The sequence below is a fragment of the Anopheles funestus genome, chromosome 2RL (genome assembly GCF_943734845.2).
Source record: "Anopheles funestus chromosome 2RL, idAnoFuneDA-416_04, whole genome shotgun sequence".
NCBI lineage: Eukaryota > Metazoa > Arthropoda > Insecta > Diptera > Culicidae > Anopheles > Anopheles funestus.
The window spans coordinates 23,934,400-23,959,329 of NC_064598.1; the positions used below are offsets into that span (position 1 = coordinate 23,934,400).

At 43.0% G+C, this 24,930-nt stretch overlaps 1 protein-coding gene across 3 annotated transcripts in view; it reads left to right on the plus strand.

Annotated features, from left to right (window-relative positions):
- Positions 1-24,930, plus strand: part of LOC125761395 (mucin-5AC) — a 36,780-nt gene that overhangs the window by 7,280 nt on the left and 4,570 nt on the right. For 2 of the 3 annotated variants that reach the window (XM_049422479.1, XM_049422481.1), the window contains exons 3-4: positions 18,153-19,378; positions 22,440-24,507. In XM_049422479.1, the coding sequence (XP_049278436.1) occupies positions 18,372-19,378; positions 22,440-24,507 (3,075 nt within the window). In that variant the 5' untranslated portion in view covers positions 18,153-18,371. Of the gene's footprint in view, positions 1-8,646; positions 8,740-18,152; positions 19,379-22,439; positions 24,508-24,930 lie in introns of all 3 variants that reach the window. The other variant, XM_049422480.1, reaches the window with a different exon arrangement.

Genomic DNA, 24,930 nt, shown 5'->3' on the forward strand with positions numbered 1-24,930 from the left:
CATTCAACCCACGCCAGTGGAATGTTTTCGCTCGGAGAAGGCGTCATGTCATCGCGTTTATCGCGTTTGCGTGTTGCATTCGAATGTGCTTCTCGTTTTTTGTTGCCCCTATTTTTTTTTTGGGGGCGTCTTGTTGGTGGGTGGAAATTACCATTCCATCATGTCTGTCACATGGCCTTACCCGCGCGCTATCGTTCGTGCCCGGTATTGATTGTGAGGATGGAAATTGAGAACAAACTCGAACAAAGCGAATGTCCTTCTTCGCTGTGTTACGGGTCATACAGGACTTTGGCGTTCGTGTTAATACTTCCGTCACGAAGCTTGTATGAAAATGTCCCAATTTTGCAGATCCCTTACTGTGCTGGAATGTGCCGCTTGTTGAGGTTGGTTAGGCCCCCGAAAGTGTGTTTAGTGTGCGCCAGTTTTTTTAGTCATAGATTCACTTTTACTTTAATTCATGAATGAAGTTTGGTAATTAGAAATTGTTTTAAGGGGCGGACAGGTGAACGAATTGTCTACTATTAAACTAAGTGGAACGATTTTCGTTTTTCTATTCCTATTGTCTGTTCGGATAATGGGCGATATGTGTCAAACTGGTAGATGCATTTGCATGCAAGAAATCGACAATCGAGGTGTGTACAAAATGGTTCCATAATAAATGGCCACTACTACCAGATCGCAAGCAAAAAAAGGTAAATGAAAATTGAAACCATTGTCTAAGTACATGAAAGTTAATCTGTTCAGATCGTAATGGAAATGTTATAAATAGTTGTTTCAATTATTTTCTTATGTTTGCTCAGTACTTCTACTACCTCACAATAACGTCCAAACAGTTGGGCACGGCAACAACGAAATGGGAATTGGGTAAGCAAATTGGTTTCGCTACGATTAAACGCGTGCCGGGGGCAGTGTTCCCTCAAGCAAGAGATTAACCAAGATCTGTCTGTCTGTCAACTGAAAACAAGCTTGTTGGTGGCACAATGCTTCTTCTAGGTGTGTTTGTGAGTTTGGGGGGTTCGTGGAGAACTATGCTCGTTAGGCAAGACGATGTCTTTAGCAAGATGGAAGCGGCAATGTACACGCTGCTTAAATTTTCTTTCGCGATCATTAAGACATAACACGATTTTTCACCGACAAGCATCCTACTGCAACTGTTTTACTGGCAAGAAATAAGGAATTTTTAACTCCTAACATCATGGAATGAAATAAAAACTGAATGTTTCGACGTTGCAGTTAAAAGACTTGGGACAACATCACTATCTAAGGCGACGAACCCTATATTTGAAAGTTTCCAAAGGCATAGGAATGATCACCTTTGAATAGATAGCAAAATATAATACAATCATAATTAATAAACGCGTGATAAATTTTCTCGCCTGTAACAGCCAAAAAATCGACTTTCATTTTTACATTCATCCAGCACCATAGAGATCGTGTTTCCGCCTTTCTCGCGTTTTCATATGTGACAAATAGCACCGCTAAGCTCTTCATACAATCGATCAAGCCGTCGTTTTTCCGTCGTGTTGATTTTTGTGTAATTAATGTTTTCCTTTTTATTACTATATGGCTTTTCTTTTTTTTTGGTCCGTCCTGTTACGTTCGTATAGAAAAATCGGAAAGCAAAATGCTGCATGTAGCATGTGGTCATTTTTGTATCGTGTACCGACAACACTAATGGGGTAGCTTCAATTTTGGGAAACAGGATAGTGCATTCATACGATGATGATGATAGTACAAGGGAACAACAAAAAAAACAAGCTTTAGTTGGCAATAAGAAACACTATTGTACTGCCGATACGGTAGCCATGTAATGTGCCGTATGTAACGAAAGGTTTTGCATGACGCAGCATAGCATCAGGCAACATTTGGTTGCATCATTCAACTGCAGCTAAGCATCGGACAATGTGTGAACGACTCGGGAAGACATTTAGCACGACAAACGATGGGTTGTTAACAGCCTTTTTTGCCCTGGTGACGATTTAACACCTTAGTAATATGATTTTTTTGGGTGTAAAAATATTTTTGCTTTCCCTTTCTTGAATTTTCAAGTTATGAAACATTTAATAACTCGTTGTACTTGACATTTTAATCAATCACTTCAAACACTAAATGAATTAAACGCCAAAAAAGCTTAAAATAAATATAAAGAAAGCTTTAAATCATAAACATATTTCATTACATCTTTCCTCACTTGGCAACTCACCGGAAACACAAAAGAAAGAAAGAAAACTTGACCAATACTTCCAAGAAACTATGTCGCAACTGTTAGTCGAAACCATTCCATAAAGCTTTAGTGACCTATTTTAGTGAGAAGAAAGAGAAAAAGAAAGCATTTATGTTCCTCACTATTAAGCTTGTGACGGTTGTAAGAAGTTGCTTTATAACGTCAGCAAACGGTTCCAATGTCAAGCCGGTATAGAGTAATAATTATTTGGAGCAGGATTGCGTCTAACCAATTGTCGTTCACGTCATCCTCTTTCTCCGTAGCCATGAATGGTTTTGCGTGCTGGCATGATGCATAAGGATCTAACCATACGGTGATGGGGAAGTTTAGCTCATCCGCAGACATTAAAGTTGCAATTTCCGGATTGCATTGTAAGTGAGCGTTGAGGTATTTGAGAATTCTGCCCAACGGAGTCTGGTGGTAAAGAAGAAACAGATTTCTAATAGTAATAGTATAAAAGAAAGTTTCTATGTTAGTGAAAATTTTATAATTATTTCTATTATTTACTAAAATAATACTGATTTTTAAGCAAAGCAAAGCCAGGAAAATAGCACAAAATCATTACGAAACAAAAATTAAATATCTCGATTAAGAAGACTTAACTCGGCTAGACACTAACTTGTAGAAAGAAACTCTTCTACAACATAGCCCCTGGGTCTAGGAACCGGTTCCCTGTAAACTTTGCACAAAACCAGAACCAGCACAACCAGGAAAACTGATCTACTTTTTCCACGCTTGAAGCTTGGAACGCTATCGCTGGGACACAGCGATCATCGTCTCTACACGTAAACTGTTTCCACCAGAGTGGAGCGGCGACAAATTCAGGTCATATCACATTTTTGCCAGCCCACGGTACGTTGGCAAGGAACCCAAGCATCGCTGGACATCGTCGTTTCCCGTTGGATTTTCCGCGCACTGCATTCTACACGATCGATGGCGGCTAGCTTTAACTCAACAGTTCCAGTCGTTGCGCGTGCTTGTTTCATAATCACACCGCAAGTGCGCGCGCGAGCGCTCGCTCGCCCCAAAACAAGCGCAGCACGTCGCCGTATCTTAATAATTCCATCGATACCGTCGATGTGCAAAACTGGGCGGTTGGCAAACAGTGTCGCAAAGCTTGTGGCTGCGGGCAAGCCTCACCGACGCCGTATCCATCGCTGTACCCTTGAACTGTGCAGAAACAGTTTTCCCAGCGCCATTCGCCCCAGCGCAACTCGCTGTTCAGGAATGTTTGAAAATGGCACGTGAAGGCGTGAGGCCTACCATTTTTACCGCTTTGTGTCACTTGTTCGCTGTTGTTCGGAAGTGGCATGGAGTTTCAGTTCGCGGCGGTTGCTTCATGCTCATGAATCGTTTGTCGGGGTGTATTAGTTTTTTGGGTTCGATGTTCTCGGGGAACAGTTGGGAAACTGTTCTGGGGGATGTAAAGGCACCGAACAAAGGGTACGTTCGACAAGGGAGCGTGTGCGCTGTAAGAATTCTCATCCACCCGCACAAGTTGCTATAGCTGTCAAAATATTCTCATCATAGGGATTGTATCAGGCATTTCTAAGGTGGTGCAGTAGAGAAGGGAGGAACGATCATTTGCGCGGTTGGTGTTCTTGTGTTGCAAAGACAAACAATTCAGTGGGGAACGTTTCCGTGCAGGAATTTGGATAGACTTCAGCCGTTTCGACAGGAAGCGTGTGAGAGTCAGGCAAGATTTATGAAACATAAAATTAAATTAATTAATTTATATCTCCTCTAGAAGTTTTAGACGGCGGGCATTAGTTGGAGAGATAAAACTCTTGGGTAATTATTAATTTTAAGAACTCATACACATTTAAATTATTTTTCCTAAAGGGGATCATTTGATTATAACACTTTGTCCGATTATTGACACTTTTTGTACGAAAAACATATTTTACGAGGAAGTATCAGTCATTATTTGTGCGAATCCAATGATTGCAGCATAGTAAGTTCCAGTAGTCCATCCAGATAATAACATAAATTTGTAATGCAGATGGTCCTAAAAACATGATTTTTATGTCATATCGTAAATTTTTTTCTACTGTACAAGCATTGCTTTTTGTTGGTCAAGTTTGGTCCATGTTGGCGCTAGGTGTTGATTTGCCATGCCACTAGTGTTCTCACGGAGGGTGAACCCTCACCCGTAGGGTTATGAATTAATCATTTTCTGACAGATGGCCCAAAACAAAACCTGGGAAAGCTAGGCTAGCGATTGAATCTGTCGGACGACGGGTTATCTCCCGCATAATCAAGTACGATTGCATGTCTGCGGGATATTTTTCTCCCGTGTCTAGTGCTACCGTAGGTCCCCTGGTCCGGTTTTCTCTACTTCATTTTAGTCAGTAGTTAGTATCAGATGTATTCTTTCCGCACGAGAAGCAGGTTAAGGTGTCGAATGCGTAACGAAGGTGTATTCATTCGGTGGTCGAATTTTGTAGACCCTGTGAGCTGGGTCAAGAGGACGACCAGTTGTGGGTGGTCCAAAACTTCGTACCATTGGACATACAACGAATTGCCTACCACATCAGGTGGTCGACGTGGGGTGTATGTCATCTGCCGTGATTTCGTGTAATGTCTGCGTAGAATCATGATCATTTTCTTGCGTCATATGCGTTCTCTCAATGGCGATGAGTGGTTTGGAGGTTGGTGCACTTCAAAAATTATCTCACTGATAAGCAAGCAACAGTATGTGAGGGTGAACATATAGGGTACGGTGGCGGTTGCTAGCGATAGAGCTCTCCAAAAGTCCAATTGAGCGCCGGTGTCGGTATCAGTACTCGCATCTAGCATAGGAGACAGAGAGGTGAACGAGCGAATGAGGGAGGTCTGATAAGAGGCACAAGCGAACTATGAGTAACATCGAAAGCCCGGGAAGATTAGGGCACCTTGGTGAGGACGAGTGTGTGTTACATCGTTGCAGTCGTGGACATACAGCGATGTCCAACAGTGTGGTCTTGTGGACAATTGATTGGAGCGTGCCGTGTTAGAAATTCGTGCAAAACGTGCCAATGCTGTGATAAGTTCGATATGTATTCATTGTAAGGTACCTGCGATAGATTAGTGTTTAGTTGATCAATGTTAAGTGGAATTGACCAAATTGGAAGGTTGCCGGATAACCTTCTCGAATGCATTGGACAAACAAGGGACTATTATAGAGTTTTGATAGTGACCATGAAAATTATTTTCTCCATTCCATAGTGATAACGTATCGTGATTCTCATCGTTCCGTGATGATATGAACCAAAACAGTGATTAGATCTTGTAACAAATGAAATCATATTTTCTTTGGAGAGTTCCTTTCCAATATTTTTGAGCGTATATCGGGTCTTCCTTTCTGTTCAGTTGGAATTTTAACTACTTCATACATAAATTTGATAAAGTTCTCTTCTTGAGTTTTGTACAATGTTGACAGATGTTGTACCGGTATAATTATAAAAGCACTCAGAATAATAATTATGTCCACAAATGTTGAATAATTCATTCCCTTCAGGGCAATGCAGACGCATAGAAATGGAAATTACTTTTATTCAGCAAAACGTAAACCCATTACCGGTGTACACCGAAATTGGTTCGATCGCTTCATTAAATCCATGTGACTGGTTTTTTGTAACCACACGAAAGAGGCAAACCGCCGTGTCTAATAGGACTCCAAAGGCTGTCTCGTTACCGACGTTAGTGCTTGAAAGAATTTCTTCCGCCATTCACCCAAGGGTGCTGGCAAATGTGCTAAACATTGGGCTACTACTATTCATCGTTTAACTACGTTTTTGGGGGCTGGTTCAACGAACCGCGGCCAGCAAGCAATGGAAAAGAACCGCAGCCATCACATAACCAACCATGCCCGTGCCGTGCGGCTTTTAGTAAACACCTTCTCCAGTAGTAGTTTTAGCCAGTGGCTTAGTGGTTTTCAACCGGGCAGACCGCGCGTGTTCGTTTCCTGTTTAGTTTTCCACGCCCGACAAAGCACACGCGCGCACCGCCGTGTGTGTTTTGCTTCGATCTTTCCATTGATCCATGAGTGGTTTTATCTGTCTATGCACACCTTTGGCAGGGTAGCGTGATCATAAAGAACTTCCCTATCCACCTCTCTCGTCACCGCCGATCGTAACACAAGTGTGTTTGTGTGAAAAACGGTAAGAAACCTAGCCGGTGTGGTAGACTGAACGAATGCAGTTCTTTGGAGCTGGCCAGTTGCACAGCTGCAATCATCGTACTCGAAGTGTGTGCACCAGCCTAGCGGGTTAGTGAGTGACGGGTGTCTGTACGGTACGGGCATAGACGTGAGTCTAGTGATTGTATGAAAACAAAACTCAGAATAGCGCGACGGAGACGGAATGTGGATGAAGCAATCGTTTGCTACTCCGTTGATTCAATTGCAATTGTGCAGACCTGTTCGTGTACCACGTGCACACGGTGCAACCTAACGGAATCAAACGCTGCGAGTGAAAGTCTGCTACATAAAGCGATCCGTTAACCGAAGTTACTCTGTTGGTTTGTTTTTGTTATGGTAGGAGGAAAATTCTAACACATCGGATAAAGTCCCGATGGGAAATGGTGTGTCTGTGAAGAAGAACCGAAAGCAAATGTGGGTTAATTAAAAGCGAATTAGTGTACAAAAATTTCCCACTAAAAGGGGTTTTTTCTGTGGTCTTAGAAAACTCAAACTTGTTTAATGCCAAAATGTGAAATTCCTGAATAAGTATTCAACTCAATATTTCTTTGTGATCCATAGTAGGTATGAGATGAGTTGCATCCGATCTTAACTCAAGCATACTCAAGCAGATACTCCCATAGAGGAGTTTGGAGTAAGGAGTTTAGGATCCGATTATAAATGGAGATGTTCACGACAAAGATATTCAGAGGTGCTCAGGCTCAGGTCCATCTAGCAAGTGGTGATCGCGTGAGAAATATCTCCAACACGTCATAACTCTCTACGCGATCGTACACTACTTCCATGTTGCTTTTTTTTCTCTTAATCGGTCGAGTGCCACAATAATGCTACCCCGACATTATCGCTGATAATCTTATTATTTTCAGATGAGATTTTGTAGATTCCTCCCTTATTGCATCAACCAATGTTTATTTGGAAGCAGCATGATGAGGTTAGGCGATGGGAGTTTTGTAGACAAAGTGTGTACTTAGTGTACTGAGTGAACGTAATGATCATAATGAAAATCTATAGAAAGTGTCGTGTAATAGTAGTAACTGGTGGGAGAATTTCGATGTTGCAATGTATTTATATAATATTAATATGTTCATCATAGTTTGTATCTTTTTTGGAGCTCCTTGTCCAGACCAGATCGTCGTCTTCAAGTAAACATAAAGATCACTACGCAACGATCACCACCCATCTTACGGTAGCGATCCCAATAGTCGTGTGTACACCCGTTTACGGTTATTACCTAATTTTCTCTTATCAAACAACATGCTCCCGCAACAGACAGATCCCACGTCGAGCGTCTTCATGTCACGCTTCGTACGCATTTGTTAACTTCCTAATTTCATGTTGCGATTGCTTGATGGTAGTAGCACTCGGTCAACTCACATACTGGGAATAAAGGAGTTGCGAACACTATTTTTAGCGTCCGACCAGTTCGGTCTTCATTTCCGGTTTAGGAACCGACGGGCTTCACCATCATCACTTGTGGGTTAATTCAGCTATTCAGCAGTAATGATGCATTGGGACGGGGTTGAACATGCTTTGCACATCTGGTTCTGCAAGGTCGTTTCGATCGAGCCGTTATTTGCTAACGCAATTTGATGCTAAGTGTCGGTTTGTCAAACTGTGCCCGATTGAGGCTGATTGGTGTGGGTATTGAGCGAGAGAACCGCTCCTTTGATTGAGACCGGATTTGACCGGATATGCTAGGTTGTCAATCTTAGCCAAACAGAGATCCGTTACACAGATGTGCTAGAAAGGGTTTGTTTTTTTTTATGCGGCATGTATTTCATGTTTGAAAATACAGTTTGAAGATCAATACAAGAAATGCACTTGTAAGAGGAAATAGTCACTCTAAACAGGTTGGATGAATAAATGTGTGTAGTATGTCATCGCCTATTTCGTCTCATGGTATTCGTTCTGCAACATTCGTTCCATTTAGCCAAGGTCAGGATGACAAAAAAAAATCAGCGATCCATGAATTAACGAAAACATTTTCATTGGTTCTACAAAGGCACTAATTACATTTAATTTTAATTAAAAGTTTCGCTACGGAATTAAAAACCATAATAATTTGCTTCATATATATTCATAACGTTAGTTATTCAACATCCACCAAACCAACTAAAGTTGTTGCTTCATTTTATTGAATCATCAAAGATTAATTAAATATAAGCCACATTTTACAATCCAAATATGACTTTTTGAATACTAATCCATATTTTTATTTGCTTCTCCCCCATTTTCTTTGTAGGTAAGACGATCAGCTTACGACGTTCAGCACAAAGACACCGTAGCTGGCGGAATGTGTATTGCAATGACTGTTCGATCTACACGATTTGCTGAGGTAAACGATCATTATGCATTACCCCAGCAAACAGCAAACATCCCAAACCCAATTATGAGCCGCGATCGAACCCGAGTGTTGCACAAAAGTGTCGTACGAAAGTGATCGTAACTGATTGATCGTACACTGTGTCAGCACGATCGAGTTATTTGACGCTTCACTGGGCTTGGTAACTTGAGCACGATCAGAAGGTTCTGGAGTGTGATCACATGGGCTGGGAAGTTGTTGTTTTGTGTGATCGGTTGTGTAATGCAAAAGCACCTGATAGGACACACCGGAAGCTTTCAATCCAATCCAATCAAGCCCAGGCGCGTACAGCGGGGATCGGATGGCATGCAGAACTAATTAGACGACATGCAACATCGAAGCGTTCAGTGCACTCGTAGTAAACCGAGTCCACAGCTCTACTTGCAAAAATCCACCATTCCGATGTAATGTTTCACACAGATTGGGGCACGCGAACGAACTGTAAAGAAGACGGTATGATGCACCATGTCTATTTGTCCCGGTGACAGTTTGTAACGGTCGCGGCATTATGTGATGATTCATGAGACCTTTCGGACCGCGAAAGAGTCGCATTAGCAGGCGCACACAGTGAACGATTGGAATGTGACCGAAGCGTCAATGTCATCGATTGTCCATCGATACGCGGCAGCAAATTGCGTACGGTGATCTATTTTGGATTGAGTTGACACTTTTATATGTTTGCATGGGGTGATGTGGTGAGGAGCGAAAAAAAATCGATTGTATTTGACCATCACCTGCGCGCTTCAGACCATTTATTCTGATCGATTGCTGGCGGCCCAGCTCTGGAACGATTCGATCGAATAATTGGCAAGCGTTTCGGTATGATAAATCATTCGGAAAGGTTAGTTCCATTATCGTACAATGCGGTTAGATGTGATGTGCTATCCTAGTTTTGGAAGCAAAGTTTTTTGCCGGTGCCAGTAAATTTACTAATTTGCAGTATAAAACCATTTTAAATCACCGTGACGCACATATGGTTATGGTTCAACCGTTCTCTTCTTGCCAACCACTTTCTTCGATGTTGCTTGACTTCTCTTTTCAACGCACGGAAAAGAAAAGCCAACCAGAGTCATACGCACATCCGTAGCATTAAATAAAAATGTGATATTCCGTGCTCCGCTTGTGCGCTGACCTCGAAATTAAGCGATTTGAAAAATTGACCCACAGACCTCCAAACTGTCTGACGCCGGTGAAGACGATTCGTGCCGAAAGTGCTATTGCTAAGTAATGGGTTGATGGTTTTCGTACCGGTACTAAGTGAACCCAGCCCGAAACAGCTGCCGGAATGGGACTTTAAGGTGTTGGGGTAGTCGGTGCTACTACGCTTTAAAAAACTGTGCCCAAGAACTGCGGGCACTCATTACACCGTACGCATAATCTTTACTAAACACCCATTTATGTTGGCTCCCATCCGTCCTTTCACCTGTCGATGTATATGAGGGGTGAGGTACCTTAACCTCCTTCGACACGGTTACAGCTCGTTGGGGGGAGTTGCTGGCAGTAAACGAGCACGAACCTCGTTTTCTTTCGACCATTCTTTGCCTCAAACTCAAACAATTCAAATTAATTTTACATTCAAAACACTGGATGTACTCTTCCTTTAGTATGAACGCTTCGTTCGATCGTGTCCAAGATGCATCTTCTCGTGGTTCACGGTCAGCAAATGCTAGTGAACAATTGCGCTAATGAGCTAACGCATCGAAAAGTCGCTGGTTTTGTTGCGAGTGCACACCCGTCAGCTGACGCGAAGCTACGAAACCACGTGATCGACGAGGAATGGCGCCAACTGCAAATTGCAAAATGGATGCGTTTGCTTCTCGGTGTGTGCAGATAAAAAACTCCACTAGTCCAAGGTTAGCTTGCATTCTAGGAAAAAAAACAACGGCCGCTTCTCATGGGTGGTAAGAGTGCCTTTTTGCGCTACAAAATTCCCATCCATGTTTAACAAATTCTTCCCCACCCTAGGGAGTAACCGCGCGCATTACCTTCTTCTTTCATCTTTCTTTCGGCATCTAATCAGAGTCATCGGTTGTAATTGTGCGTGCAATTACATGCGGTCCGATGCGCTTACGGTTCCGATGCAGTTGGAAGTTGTGCGTGCGTCGCAACGCTTGGATGGGAAGGGGGTTTTAGACGTGGTTAACCGCTTTGCCGCTGGAGGTCGTCGTGCGTGCGTTCAAATGTCGATGGCGTTAATTGCTCGACAGTGTTTGATTGTGGCCGTGTTTAGTAGATTGACCGTTAATTTTAATGATGGATCTTTTTATTTCTTCTCTACTTATGGATCGAATCGAATTAAAGTTACGCTTAATCGGAAAACATTGGAGCTTAGAAAGGAAAACTAATGACACGAAAATACCCCATAAAGGAATAGTGTTCGAGGTGAAGAGATCAGTCAACTGAATAGTATTTTGATTTTGAACTTCTGAACTTCTAATTCGCCATCTTAAATGAGCTACGTCTGCTAGAAATGCTATTTGATCGATTATTTATTCACACGAATGAATGCTGACCGTTGCACTACACAGTCGAACCGGCTTGGTGTTCACATAACGCCTGCAAGTGACTTGTGCGATTGTGACTAATAAACGATCGAGTTGTGAGAAGTTGTACTTAATTTGCATGAGCACTGGACACGTTTTGGCTCGGGTGCATTTTTGCCGCTCCCTTTGTGTCTGCGTATCTTTGTTTCGGGACGCTGATTTAAGTCGGTGGGGAATAATGGACATTCCCTTCCAATAGTTCACACGTGTCATTATGACCATCTCTGGATGAAACACACTAGCTGCTTGGGGTTTAATCCGCCTTTATTGGTTGTTTGTTTATATACAAATAGATATAAAATGTACAACAATTAGCCAACCATCACATGGTGCTTAACGCACTGCTTCATAAAGCTTCAAATGTGGAAGAAAAATTGTCACAAAATAGAAACCTTAGCGTGGTAGATGTGGAACAATTGAATTTGAGTCGTAGTTTGGAGGCGTTGATGGTTGAAGGTCGTTACCATATCGACCATGGTCGTCCGTGGAAAACATGCTCCAGAAGTATAGCGTATTGACAAAACAGTCGTGTGACGGCGATTGCTATTAACCACCTTGAGAATACCGTTGCAAAGATTTCAACGAAATGTCTCTTACACATATTTCATTTGGAAAAATAACATCTGTAAGACTGTTGCTAAATGAATTATCAATATTATTGTAGTAAGTAATAACTACTGAGACTGTTTGGGTGTAGTCATTCCATTTCAAATCTGGTCGGTACATGGTGCAAAGTGGTCACAACTTAAAGTGACAGTGTTCGTAAAAATAAACTCAACCCCGAGCACGTGTCCAAAGGGATGTTTCTTCAAGGCGTTCGTTTGTGCTTAAACACCTGGACGTGATATCGATTCACGTGACTACCCATGATGGTGGTGGTCCTTTCTCTTTCGGACGCGTTTATGAGTCGCGTGGAACGTGTCCCACAACGTGCTACTATGCGACACACCATGCCACTGTCCATGGAGGATGTCCACGGTGCATTATTAATAATTGGGCTACTTTCACTCGCTACTCGTCAGTGCTTTGGTGGAGGAGTAAAAGCAGATATGACGAAAGGCACAGACGATACGGTGAGCATGATCGTGCTCGATTTCGAATCAACCGTACGTGGACTGTAAACCATTTCGTGTGGGGTTTTGTCGCTTATTCGAATAGCCCCAAGCTGGCCAGCTACACGTTCATTGAAAAACGCGTTTATTGCACTGAAAGTTTGGATCGATTCAACAACATTGATTTTTGTTTCACACTATCCTTTTCAACAAAGCGGTGTCCTTTTCTTCTCTCGGTTGTCTACTAACTGTCAATGTCAATGTCGCACGGCTTGACGTTCGTTGACATTTCCGTTCATTGACGTTTTGGGTTAGTATTGGTGACGCTTTCATCATGCGTAGTACTACAAAACGCGAAACAGACGGTGTAAAAATGGAGGAAAAAAAATGCCGTGCAAAACAGAGGTGCTGCTAATGACTCGTTCGAGGCAAACAGCTGCTACGAGTTGCTGCAAGGGCCAACGAAACTTGCTTATCTTCTTAAGATGGCGCGTTGCTGATGTTGTGTATGTGTTTTAATTTTTTCTTTTTGTTTTACCCAATCACCTGCTTGATCGGGTACCGGTATCGGGTCGATGGCAAGTGGTTCCGGATCTGCAGTAAACGGTACAGAAGGAAGCGAGAGAAAAAAAAACAAGCAACTCCATCTACTCGTCCGTTATCCACCTTGGTGGCATTGAAAGTGTCATTTCGTTCGGTTTTGCAACAGCACTAGAGCTATGCTACGCGGGCTTTGACTCACAGAACCGCATAAATATCCCTTTTTTGCATGAACCGTTTATTCGTGGTTGCTATTCAGGACGCGTACTACCGTGCCGTTGAAAGTTCAAGGGTAAATATTTGAATCAACGTGTTCCATGTGTTGTGAGGAAACAGTAGAGGGAATTGGAAACCGAGGAGCTACAGTGAAAAGGGAAGGTGAAACAAAACTAAAATAAAAATGACTGTGCATAAAGTTCCCTGCGGGTGTCGGCACACGAAACCATATGATGATGTATTAGGGCATAGAAAGTTTTGCTTTGATAGTGTTTCGATAATGCACGCAATCGTAGGGGAATTGGAATGGGGCGTTTCAAAAATCGATAAGATTGCCAATCGATAAAAGGTGTACAAGAAGAGGGAGTTATTTTTTCGATAAAGTTTTTAATCCTATTAGATATTCTAGGAATATTTAATTTCTGCTATTTCTGCTACTACTGACTGGAGGAGGTCTTGGCTTAAGTGCTTGAAACTGTAAGGCTTTTGAAGAATATTTTATTGATCAACTTTGCCTGAAACGTTTATTTAAAAAATAACAATTTAATTTTATCACCAAAAATCTAACTAACTTTTATTGTTTTGAAACTTTATGAAGCACCTAAAATGCAAAGTAGGAACGTAGAAAAAAAAATTTAAATTTCCATTTTGATCTTCCTCCTTTCTTGGTTTTAGCATAAGCATTTTTGGAGCGTTTTGTTCGTTAATGTCGAATACTCGAATTAAATATCTAGTATAATGTTTAAAGAACTTGAATTTAATGCCATGGATATCAACTATTTAATTAAGTGGATAAGTTTTGTCATCTACCTACAACATGTGTTCTTTATTTTTAAATATGTCATATACAACAGTTGAGTATTTTAAACATTTGACTAATGGTAATATTTACTATTCGTTTTGCTTTAAAATATGTTCCTAACAATCGAACGAAACCTCCCAAAATGTGTTACATGTATGAATCAATCGCATACCGTTCTTGTTAGAGCTTGGTTGATCAGCTGAAAGGAATTCAATGCGCCGTTAAGAACCGATACGCTGTGATTAGCGGTACTGCTACATCATGTGACCGTGGGAGCTTGTCCACAGACAAAAAGTCCATTCAAATTTGAATCGATTTCAGTCAACGGCTTAACCCCACTCAGTGTGTTGTTTACATTTAAATTCTTTATCCCCTCTTTGTGTCCGAATTACCGCCGGTCGAACAAAGCGACGAACGGGGTTCCGTTTTTCATAAAACGAAAATATTAATAACGATAAAAGTGTGTCACCGTTTGCATGCAAGTCGTTCCGCCGAACAATCTCTCCGGTAAGGCCGGTATGGTCTCTTCTAATCGTTCCAACACCCGGAACGGCACGGTATTATTAACGAACAGGGTGTGAGCTTACTGTTGTGTAGTGTTTTGGAGGCAGTGGCGTCAGGTATCTCTGCACCGAACACGCCATAAACGACGGCAGAAAAGCTCAAGCGCGACACAAGCCTGGACCCCTTACGGTGGCTGGGTGCATTCTGCCAGAAACGGGGATATTATTACCAGTCCGTTACCAGTCGGTGTGTGTCATAAATATGCTATTAGTTGCAGGTGTTTGTTATTTGATCCAGATGTTGCATTTCCCTACAGTTCGATGCGTTCGTGGCGTTTGATTTCGGTAATAAAAAAGCAGTTAGGAAAACAGTATTATTTATAAGAGTAGGCAGCAAGGCGTGGCATTTAACACTTTTGGATGAGATTTAATCTCCTTGTCACAAAAATAGAAAAAAAATCTTAAAATTTATATGAAAAGAAAAACATTTTTAATTCCTTTAAAAATAACTAATTTATTACCTTTTCTTAAACTTCAGTAAATTTAAATTTATTTTATTTTCTTCGCTAAGCACAAATTCCCATTTTGGGCATTGATTTGCATCACTGCACACGACCTTCCCGGCTATGTTTCTATTACTTCCACCGAAGAGAATCACATTTCAATGTCGAATTTCGCACCCCACACAGAAAATTAGTTTGCCAACGTTTGAAATTAAAAAAATTTCACTTTTGTTTTCCACTTTCGGCCAACGGGTTTTTTTATTTGCAGTTTTTTCCATTTCTTGTTTGCACCATGCTTAGGATCGTTAAACACATAAAGAAAGAAACAGAATTTTCAAAATTCCATTAGCAAGATTGTGGTGTGTGAAAACCCGATTGACAGGTGCGTCGATTTGCCCGCATACTCAACCATTGTGGGGAAAATTGGGAAATCGTCTCCATCGGTCGTAAGACGAGGACACACGACGAGGTTGCCTTTTTTCCATCACTCAGGCAATGTGTAAAATAAAAAACCACGCCATAGTGAAAACTTGCAATCGGACAGCATATCAATCGAATGCCACCTAAAAGGCAACAGGTGTCCGGTGGGTGGGTCGTGGGGATGAAAAAAAGTTTCCCGCCACCCCCCGCAGTGAAAGCATCACATTTCTCTTCCATCACAGATTACGGAAGGGAAGTGCATTTGCACACATTGGAAATTTGTGATTTTGCCAAATGGATTTATAATTAGCGAAAGATCAAGCGTGGAAGTGAAGGAAGTTGACGTAATAAGCACGATCGAGCATGATCGATTTCATTCGCAATGTGACGCTGAATGCGTGAGAAAGTGTGAAGAAAACCCTCTTCTGGTGAGCATTTTCTTCGCTTTTTTTGCATATTCAAAATGATGTTTCCTATTTGCCATCCATCTTTGGGAAACCTGATGGGAGATAAATATCATTTAAACGTTAGAAAAATAGCACCTTCAGTGGTGAAGTGAATGAAGGTGCTTGCAGGTGGTACAGGTTTAAGTTGAAACATTAAAAGAAAATGCCAATCTACAGTCCAGTTTGAGTAACAGCTTAAGTGGTTTATGTGATTTTTCCCGGGCACGCGATACTCAACTAGTTGGGCTGGTTTTGAAGACCGTCCAAAAGGGTTGCACCGTCATTTGTCATAGCCCAGGTATTCCGTAGTATTCCACCATACAACGGCATCGCAAACAACATCAAAAGAAGTGATGATCATGGATGTTGATGAGTTGGTTTCTATGCCCTTCTGCTGCCTGCCAGTGTTTTACACCTTTAGGCAATGGTTAATGTTTCGTTCTATTACTATGCCGCGCCATTAGCCCACCTGGTGGCCCATCGGGTGGATAATGAAGATGTGTGGTCGTAAAGAAACGTACAAACACACCTCATTTGCGATTAGACTAGGCAGAAGCAGGCCACTCCGGATGTGTGGCAGCATGATGTGAGAGAATTTATCATTTTCAAGCAGTCAAGATGATTGTCGTGTTTGTAAATTACCGGGTTTTTGTTTTATATTTATTTCTTGTTAAGATGTTTAAGCTTTTGGAAGGATTTACTTAAAATGCGAATGATAGTATATGGCAAGTTACGCATCAGCGCCCACATCACAGTGTGCCCGTACAGCTGTAATTGAATAAAAATTGGTGTCAAATAAAACATTTTCACCTAATAGAAAAATGTGGAAAGTTTGCCTGTACATTGACAAACTCAACATCCATAAACCAAACAGGCGAACGTATTAGTGTAATAAAACAAGTCATGGGGGTGGGGTGATGATTTTTTTTTTTGTTTTTGGTTGGCAAAATTTTTAATGACATGTCTCTCCATGTCTCCATGGCACATGGGACATGCGAGTGGCGTTGTGGTAGAAGGCTTTAATTTTCCGCACCATGGTACTAGCGAGAAATTTCCACCAATCATGATCATGTTGATGGCATTTCGTGGGAGTGTATGTGCTGGTTTTGTTCCAGTTTTTTTTTCATTCCTTCCATTCTTCACGTACGTGTTGTGTGCGTGTGGCCCCAATTACCGGCAACGATCGTTTGTCAACGCTTTACATAGTAGGCCGCGGTAAGTAGCGGAACGATGATCAAGATGATCGTGCTGGTGAAACGATGCCGACTATGATGATGATGTTACCGGTATGAAGTTGTCTCCAGAAATTTGTTTTAATTTCATCTGGAATCTTTCACTAACGAATCGTTGGAATTGGAGCTCAAGGAGCGCAACAAATCGCCAACCACCAAGAGACGGTCATAGTTGTCTAGACATCACGTTTCAAGCATTTTCAGGGTCGTTATCAACTCACAAACAAAACAAACTACAAACAGACCACAGCGGTTCAATGAATGGAGTTCCGCACCCCGGCCGTAGTAAACATCGGTCCGTACATGTCTACGGCACGGTCGGACGTCCGTGATCATGTTGCCAACATCCGGATTGACGGAATCGCTCGCATGTATGGTGCAAAACCCTGGGCACGCCTAAACAAGTAGTGCATCTCGTAACCGGTTAGGAAAACATTGACCGCAGTGATTGAAGAAACTGAGCCAAACCCAATGCCTTTAGTCTCATCTCGCTAGAGCAGGTCCCGAGTTTGTCGTCAATCGATCACTGCATCAGCAGAGTGTTGGTTAATATGAGACTTGAGCTGCGCGTGTTGATGACTTCTCCGGACCGGCCGGTTGAATGAAGGTGAAAGTGTGTAATGCGAAGAAAACATTCGATCCCACTCATTGCGGTCGTTCGATCGTTTACTGTGATGGCTTTTGGGATCCGTTGCGATTTACCATTAGCTCTTCATGTTAGGGATGGGAGCGTCAACCGTGCCGGATTGACACGGGGAGGGAAAAGAGAAGATGTCGATCACGATGAGAAGGAGTGAGCTGATGGACATGGTGTAATGATGGTCCATGGCAGGTTTTTGCTTTCGCACGGATGTAAGTAAATGTTACGCGATACTGGGGAAGCTGGTGCAAAGCATCCAGTAGTCGATGCCGTAGTTATGGTCATCGGTCATGGGAGGCGAACATTGACATAAGCGAAGGGTATGGATTGAACCCGATGGATCCACCATCCGGACGCTCTTATGTGTATTGATGCCTAAGTAAAAGCTGAGAAAGATACAATGTTTTAGCAGCGTTAGCATACCTAGTTACAGCACTGATGAATGCCGGCTAATAATATATCTTGTTTCCCTTGTTTTCTCTTCGGCAGGTTTAAATTCTTCGCAATACTTTACAGCAAGTGGTCCTAAGAAAGTGAACAATCCTACAGGCACAAGAGGATAGAAGAATGACCAGCACCTCACCGAGTGCTACTGCATCACACTGTAGAGTAGTGTTACTGTGAGAAAGTGGAAAGTCTCGCAAAACCCGGGCGTGTTTCTGTACACCACCATCACCACCAGACTAGAGTGATCAAACTTGCAAACAGATGTTAGAACAAAAGAAGTTAAATCGACAAGCGTCCAGAATGGCACGGTTTGTGGCATTGGCGGCATTGGCTGGGTGTCTTTTGATGCTCAACAGCTATGCGCCCTCTGTACAGGCACGTGTAATCGTACGTCGCCAGGCAGAGGAATCCGTCCCAACAGTGGTTTCAAACAATGCAGAACAAATGGTAACGGATGCGGTGCCAGAAGTGACAACGTTGGCCCCAACAGACGAAGATGCAGCTAATAAGGTGGCAACTACTCCACCCCGACCAAACGATCGTTTCGAACAGTTCCCGGCCGAGGGTTTAAACTCGGACAGTGCCGTCATTTCGGCTGATGTAAGTGAAGATGAGCTAACGTCTTCCCTTGCGGAAACGATGGAACGGGAGGAAGAAGCTATTGCTGCGACTACGCTAGCACCATCTGGTGAGGAATCCGTAGGACAAGACTCGTCCGGTACGGTCGAGGAGGATAGTGCGAATTCTTCATCGTCACAAGCAACGAATGAATCGCTGAGCGATAGCCAACAGCAATCAGATAGTGGTGCGTCCGATAAGAGTGAAGATTCAACGGAATTGTCCGCTGTAAATACTGTGGTATCTGCAGAATCTACGGCAAACAATGCAATTACCACACCGGCTCCAACAGCCGCACCGGCTCGTTCGGATGCCCTAAATGAGTTGGGCTCCGAAGTGGAGAACCTTAGCAGTGGTAGCGGATCATCGTCAGTGGAGTTACAAACATTGGAATCGGAACCGTCCGCTGAATCGGACCAAAGTTCGAGACCTGAAAGTACGGAACAAACCGTCCAGCAGCAGGGTCCCATTGTGCAGGATACGGTGGCCGAGGAGACCACCACCGAGGTCAGAGTTGATGATGAGGATGTGAATAGTGTCGCCGCAGTAACCGCTGTGCCCGTTCCCGAGGCTAACCCAGACGCGGAAACATTAGGTGCCGCGGGCACGAATCGTACCGAGGACGATGGTGAACGGTTCGACTTAAGTAGGTAAGTGATCAAACAGGCAAATATACCGGCACCCGTGGGGGAAAGATAACAACAATGGGGCCTCATTTTCGGGAGGGCCACTAATGATCGATCACCGGTGCGCTCTTGGCCAGTGCCCGGAATGTTCGCTGTATGTACGCGTGGTCCTATTGGCGCTGGTGTGCGCTTTTTGTGTATGTGTGTGTTTTGTTTTTCACCGCTTTCCCGCCGGTGCAACTCTCGCCAGATGGTTCACTACTAATTTCGTGCGGCCTCGTTTTCGCGCTGGTAGCAAGTGGCAGGAAAGAGCACGAGTGCCGCACTTACGTTCATGATTAAACATCGACCACCGTTATGATTAGCGACGGGGTGCGGTAGTGTTGGGCTACACGGCCGGGAAGAAGGTTGTGCTGGTTGAGTACAAGCGCCACAGTTAAGGCAACAACAATAATCGTCTAATTTCATTTCCTATCGAACTCCAATCGCTTCGCTGCTCAGCTTTCCCGGAGCATCGCGTCGTCTGCAGTGCAGTGGCGTACGTACGCGTGGCCTCGATCATCTCTCTCTTTCACTCTCTCTGTTCTCTCTGCTTGGGTGGGATTGAAAAATCGACCAGCACACACACAAAATAGGAACATTTCGGGGCCAAAAATGGCTTCAGCCGGAATGACGTAGGGGATGAAAATTGGCCCGCTTCATGTGCGAATCAGCATTCGGTGGAAAAACAGAAAACTAACACCTTCTGTGTACAGGAAGAAGGCGTGAAAGCGGTACTGGATCGTGTGCGTCAGAAGGAGCTTGTTGGAGTTTGTTTCCCACCTGCGGATGGATGGAGGGAGCGGAAGAAGTTTTCAATTTTCTCTCTCTCTCTCTCTCCCTTTTCTTCCCTAAAAAATGTAGAAAATAATCATCGCGGTACAGCACAACCACGAAATGTACACTGCGCCTCCCTTCCGAGCTGCTTTTTCCGATCGAACTGACCCGATCGTTGTCTGATCTGTTATCGGCTGCGGCGCCCAATTTCTCAATCATGCGCTGATTTTCCGACCAATTTTGCTCCACACGATTCATGGGTGTTTTCTTTTTGTGTGCGTGTGAGTGGTTTGTTTTTTTTTTGCTTCTTTTAATACAGGTTTGAAGTGTTTCCACCGTTCGATTCCACCGTGGTAAGATCGAAACGGTCTCATTTTTTCACTCAGTATTTTGAGTTTTTTTGTTCATTGTTTTTCTATAAGTTTTTGGTATGGATGCGTGCCCATTCCCGGTGCCTATTGTTTGCAGCTACGTTTGGCACCGGATCGTGATTGTATGAGAGTGTTCTCCTTTTTTCATTTGTTGTTGTTATTGTTATTGTTGGATGATCTATTTAAACGTTAGAAGCGAACCGCAATCGCGATCGCGCGATCGGTCAGTATCGAACAAATCCTGCCCCTGGGTACCCCATTATGGTTGCTCTCGGCGTTTTTTTTTTTGGGAGTTTTTCATAGTCGGCGGCACATGTTTTGCTCCAATCAAATGTGCAATGTGCGGTGGTTTGAAATTGAATAGAAATTATGATAAAATTTAGCACACCACAATCAAGCGTCCGGTCGGGCTGCGCTTGTTTCGGATCAACGTTTTTGTTGTTCTGTTTTGTGATTAATTTGGAAGTATTCGTGGACTTGATTCACTACACGGTAGCATGTTTGTGGGGATTGGTTGGTGGCACAATTTGTAAGCGCTAAAGGAAAGGAAGGCAGAAGAAGTCTAAACCAATCTAAAACAAAGCTAACACTTTCCATCCAAACGTGTGTGCAGTATTTTGGGAAAGCGTAGCGTTTGTTAGTATGTATTTTTTGCTCGTCGATAGATTCACCGATGTAGGGAAAGAGGGTGTATGTGAACTTTTTTTTTCTAATGTAAGATAGTATAGTTTTATTTTCCTGATTTGCTTAAGGTTCAGTGCGCTTTTTGGGTGTGAAAAGTATGCCACCAATTATTATCGACCGGCCCTGATTTGTGTGGTGAAAGACGACTGATCTGATTATTCATTTAATTGCATTAAGTTGAAGTTAACAACAGCACACACGTGTGTTTCTTTGTGTCATGTGTGTAACTTAAATAGAAGAGAATTTGAAGAACAAGTGGAAAGGAAATAGAAAAATAAAATGTTTTATATATTGACCTATTTAAATGATACCATTAAACCCTATCAAAATTTTAATGTCCAAAACTTGATTCAGTTTGTAATGAAATTATTTTTTGGTTATTCATTTAAAGTAAGGATTTTTTATAAACTTTTAAGATTTATTCATTAGCTCATAACTGTTCACTGATAAAGCGAATGTTTTTGCTTCCGGTTCTGAGTTTTCCGTTGCAAAATCAAAAAAGTAATGTTAGAGCCGAAGACTTTCGTTCCCGGTCTCTACATCGTTTTACTGCAGAAAGAACTTAAATGAAATTTGTTTCTGCATGATAATTGCATGATAATAGCTAAAGAAGAAAGAAACCCATAGCATTGTTTTGGTATATCATCGATAAGTTTTGTTAATTTTCATGACCTTTAAAATGGGAAAAGCTATAAAAATTTCTCCGACACAGTAATACCCACATCGAACGGAACGGCCAACGAATAAACATTTGCTGATAATTCAATTCATTTAATCAATACACGGTTCAATCAGAAACCGTTTAAAATTCCTGATGCACATCTTTAATGGTTGATATGGTTCGTTTTTTTTCTCTCCCTCGGCTTTCTATTTCCCGTAGCCCTATCATTATTATTGGGGCCCTATCATTATTGTAAACCGAAATCAAAAGCTCTTTAAAATGGTTTACCGTTGGTGGAGATGTGTTTTTTTTTTTTTGTTGTTGATGTTGTGTTCTCTCTATTAATATCTTCCACATACTTTTATCGATAATGGTACCATTACCAGAAGTGATCTGATTTCACTGAAAAGCTAATTCCGTTCAATCCGTGCCTGGTTGGTGGTGATGCGTTCAAAAATTAATCGCCCTTATCACGGGACTTGTGCTGGTGAAAACTGTAAACTGTACTGTGCGGCAGATTTGATTACACCATTAACCTTCTTTTCTGTTGTAGGTATACGGCGCCATCCAACTACTCGCAGGGTGCTGTATTGCGGAACGAAAGTTCCACTGTCGACGAGGTGTCGTTCGATGATGCTGCAACAGAACTCAGTACGGAGGAACCTTTGCCGGTGACCACGCTATCGACACTTAACGTTGACTCGGAAGATGAATCCACCTCCAATGGAGTCCGTGTGAACGAAAGCGTCGAAAGAAACAGTTCCGTGTCGGTGGAAAGGACACAGATCGAAACGACTGCTTACGAAGAATCTTCGAATGAGGTGGACCGCAACCAGACACAAACCGGTACGATCCCATCCCGTACCAAGAAGGGTAAATTCTTGGACCAGTTCAATGAGGAAACTACGGAGGACAATGATATTAATCTGCCGAATGGGGCTGCCTGGGCATTGGCCGGAATGCGTATGGTGGAGCGAAAGCAATCCGACGTTGGTCAGGCTGTGAGTGAAAGCACGGAAACTGTAAGGGACGATAGCGAGAATGTGGTGGCCAACAATACGCTTAAGCAGCTGATGGATTGGGCAATAATTATGCAGCAAGCGGACTTTGCGAATAGTTCGTTCGTGCGTTCCACCGTATCATCCGATGAACCGTCGGTTGGTAAGGATAGACGAACGTATGCGAATAAGGTCCCGACTGTCGAGGGTGGCGATGTTCTGAGCGAGGAGAATCGGTTGACTGCCATCGTAACAGAAGCAGCACCAACGAGAGCCGCCAATGATGGTGAGAGTGTGGCCACCGAAGCGGAAGATGCGAATGTAGTCGATACGACGTTTGTCCCATCAACCGAGAAACCGAATAACGATGGACAAGAGTTGGAAGATTTCAAATTTGAAGATCGATCAACTAGCAGCACAACGATGGCGAATGAAGTTGTGGGCAGTAGCGACAGTGGAAACGTTGTTCCTACCACTACGAGACGTACTTATGAAGTTAGTGAAAATGTGGACGAAACTGAGTTAGCTACGAAGATTCGTAATACACCGGAAATTCGTACGTCAACAACGACAACACAACGATCGGACGTTAGCACCGGTTTCGGTATGTTTGAGGACGTCCCAGTGACGACATACTCGCCTGTGGCACCGATACTGAGACGTACGGAACAAACGACACCTCCGATACCGATTACCACCATGATTACTCGCATCGCTAGCACGATGCCTGCAAGACGTCCAATCACCTTGCAGCAAGAACTCGCTGGCATTACCACCACGGATGTGTCAATGAAAGAAGCTACAAGCACAGACTTGGGTAGTGCAACATTCACCACGACAGTATCAAACAGCGAATTACCACCAGTGCTGCGTGAAGGTTCCGACTCGAAGCCACTAGATCAGGACACAACCGAATTTTCGGAAGTGAACCAAAATGTGCGCACCGACGAAAGACTTCCGGTACCCACCACAACCACCATTTCTACTGTGACCACCGTTGTGCCGAACCTTTCCAGTGCGACGCAAACGAACAATGTTGAGTTTGATGATTCCTCTGCGGGTGAAAACTTAATTGGACAGTCGAGCGTAACTACGGAACGTTCGGAATCACCTCAGCTGACCACCGACGAGACGGCTGACGAGGGTGGCAAAGTTCCGATTGTGCTGGACGACAAGCATCTGTACGACATGGTTTCGACGACAACAATCGTTGCAACAACCACTACGAGCACGTCTTCTTCAGCCCCAACAACGGAGCACAGCTCTGGTGTAGCGGTGAATGGTTCCGGACAATCGGTTGGCATTTCGGCCGAAGCTTACACTACACGCCGCACAATTGATCGTTCCATGACGACAACCGAACTGTCCGAGGAGGAATCCGTCACCGAGGAAGACTACATTGAGCTGAACAATGTGCCAGCTGCGGGAGGCACTAGTAAACCTCAGGGAGATGGTCAGAATCAGACAGATCAATCGGAACAGGGTGTACAGCGGCAGGACACTAACGGTACGACGGAACAGTCTCAGAGTGAACCGGCTGCCGAAGAGGATAACAGTGTTGTCGTGGCTGTAGTGGCCAGTATTGTGAGCGTGATTGTGGTGCTACTATTGATAGCGGCTTTCGTAAGTATTCTCAAGCGGACGTACACACGAGGAACCTTCCGTAACTGCTGGCGCAGTACGCGTCTGAGTGACGCAAAGGCATGAATGTGTTGCAATAGGCGAGAGTGTGAATGGAAATGAGAGTGTGGATGGTTTTCTTCAAGGTTTTATTTAAAGGGATGGCGAATATGTTTGAGGAAATGGTGAAAAATCTATATTTATCGAAATAACTCTCAAACATATGAGTGATATTGTAATTATATGATGTTTTTTATTATATTTTCTCAATCAATATAAATTTTACTGATTTTGATTGGAAAGACTAACATAAATAATGTATAAAGAAAGACATCAACCATATTTAATCAAAATAGAAAATTGGTTCGGGATAGTTAAAACTCTTGTCTGAATCAATGAAATGATTTTAATAACAAATTTTAAAAA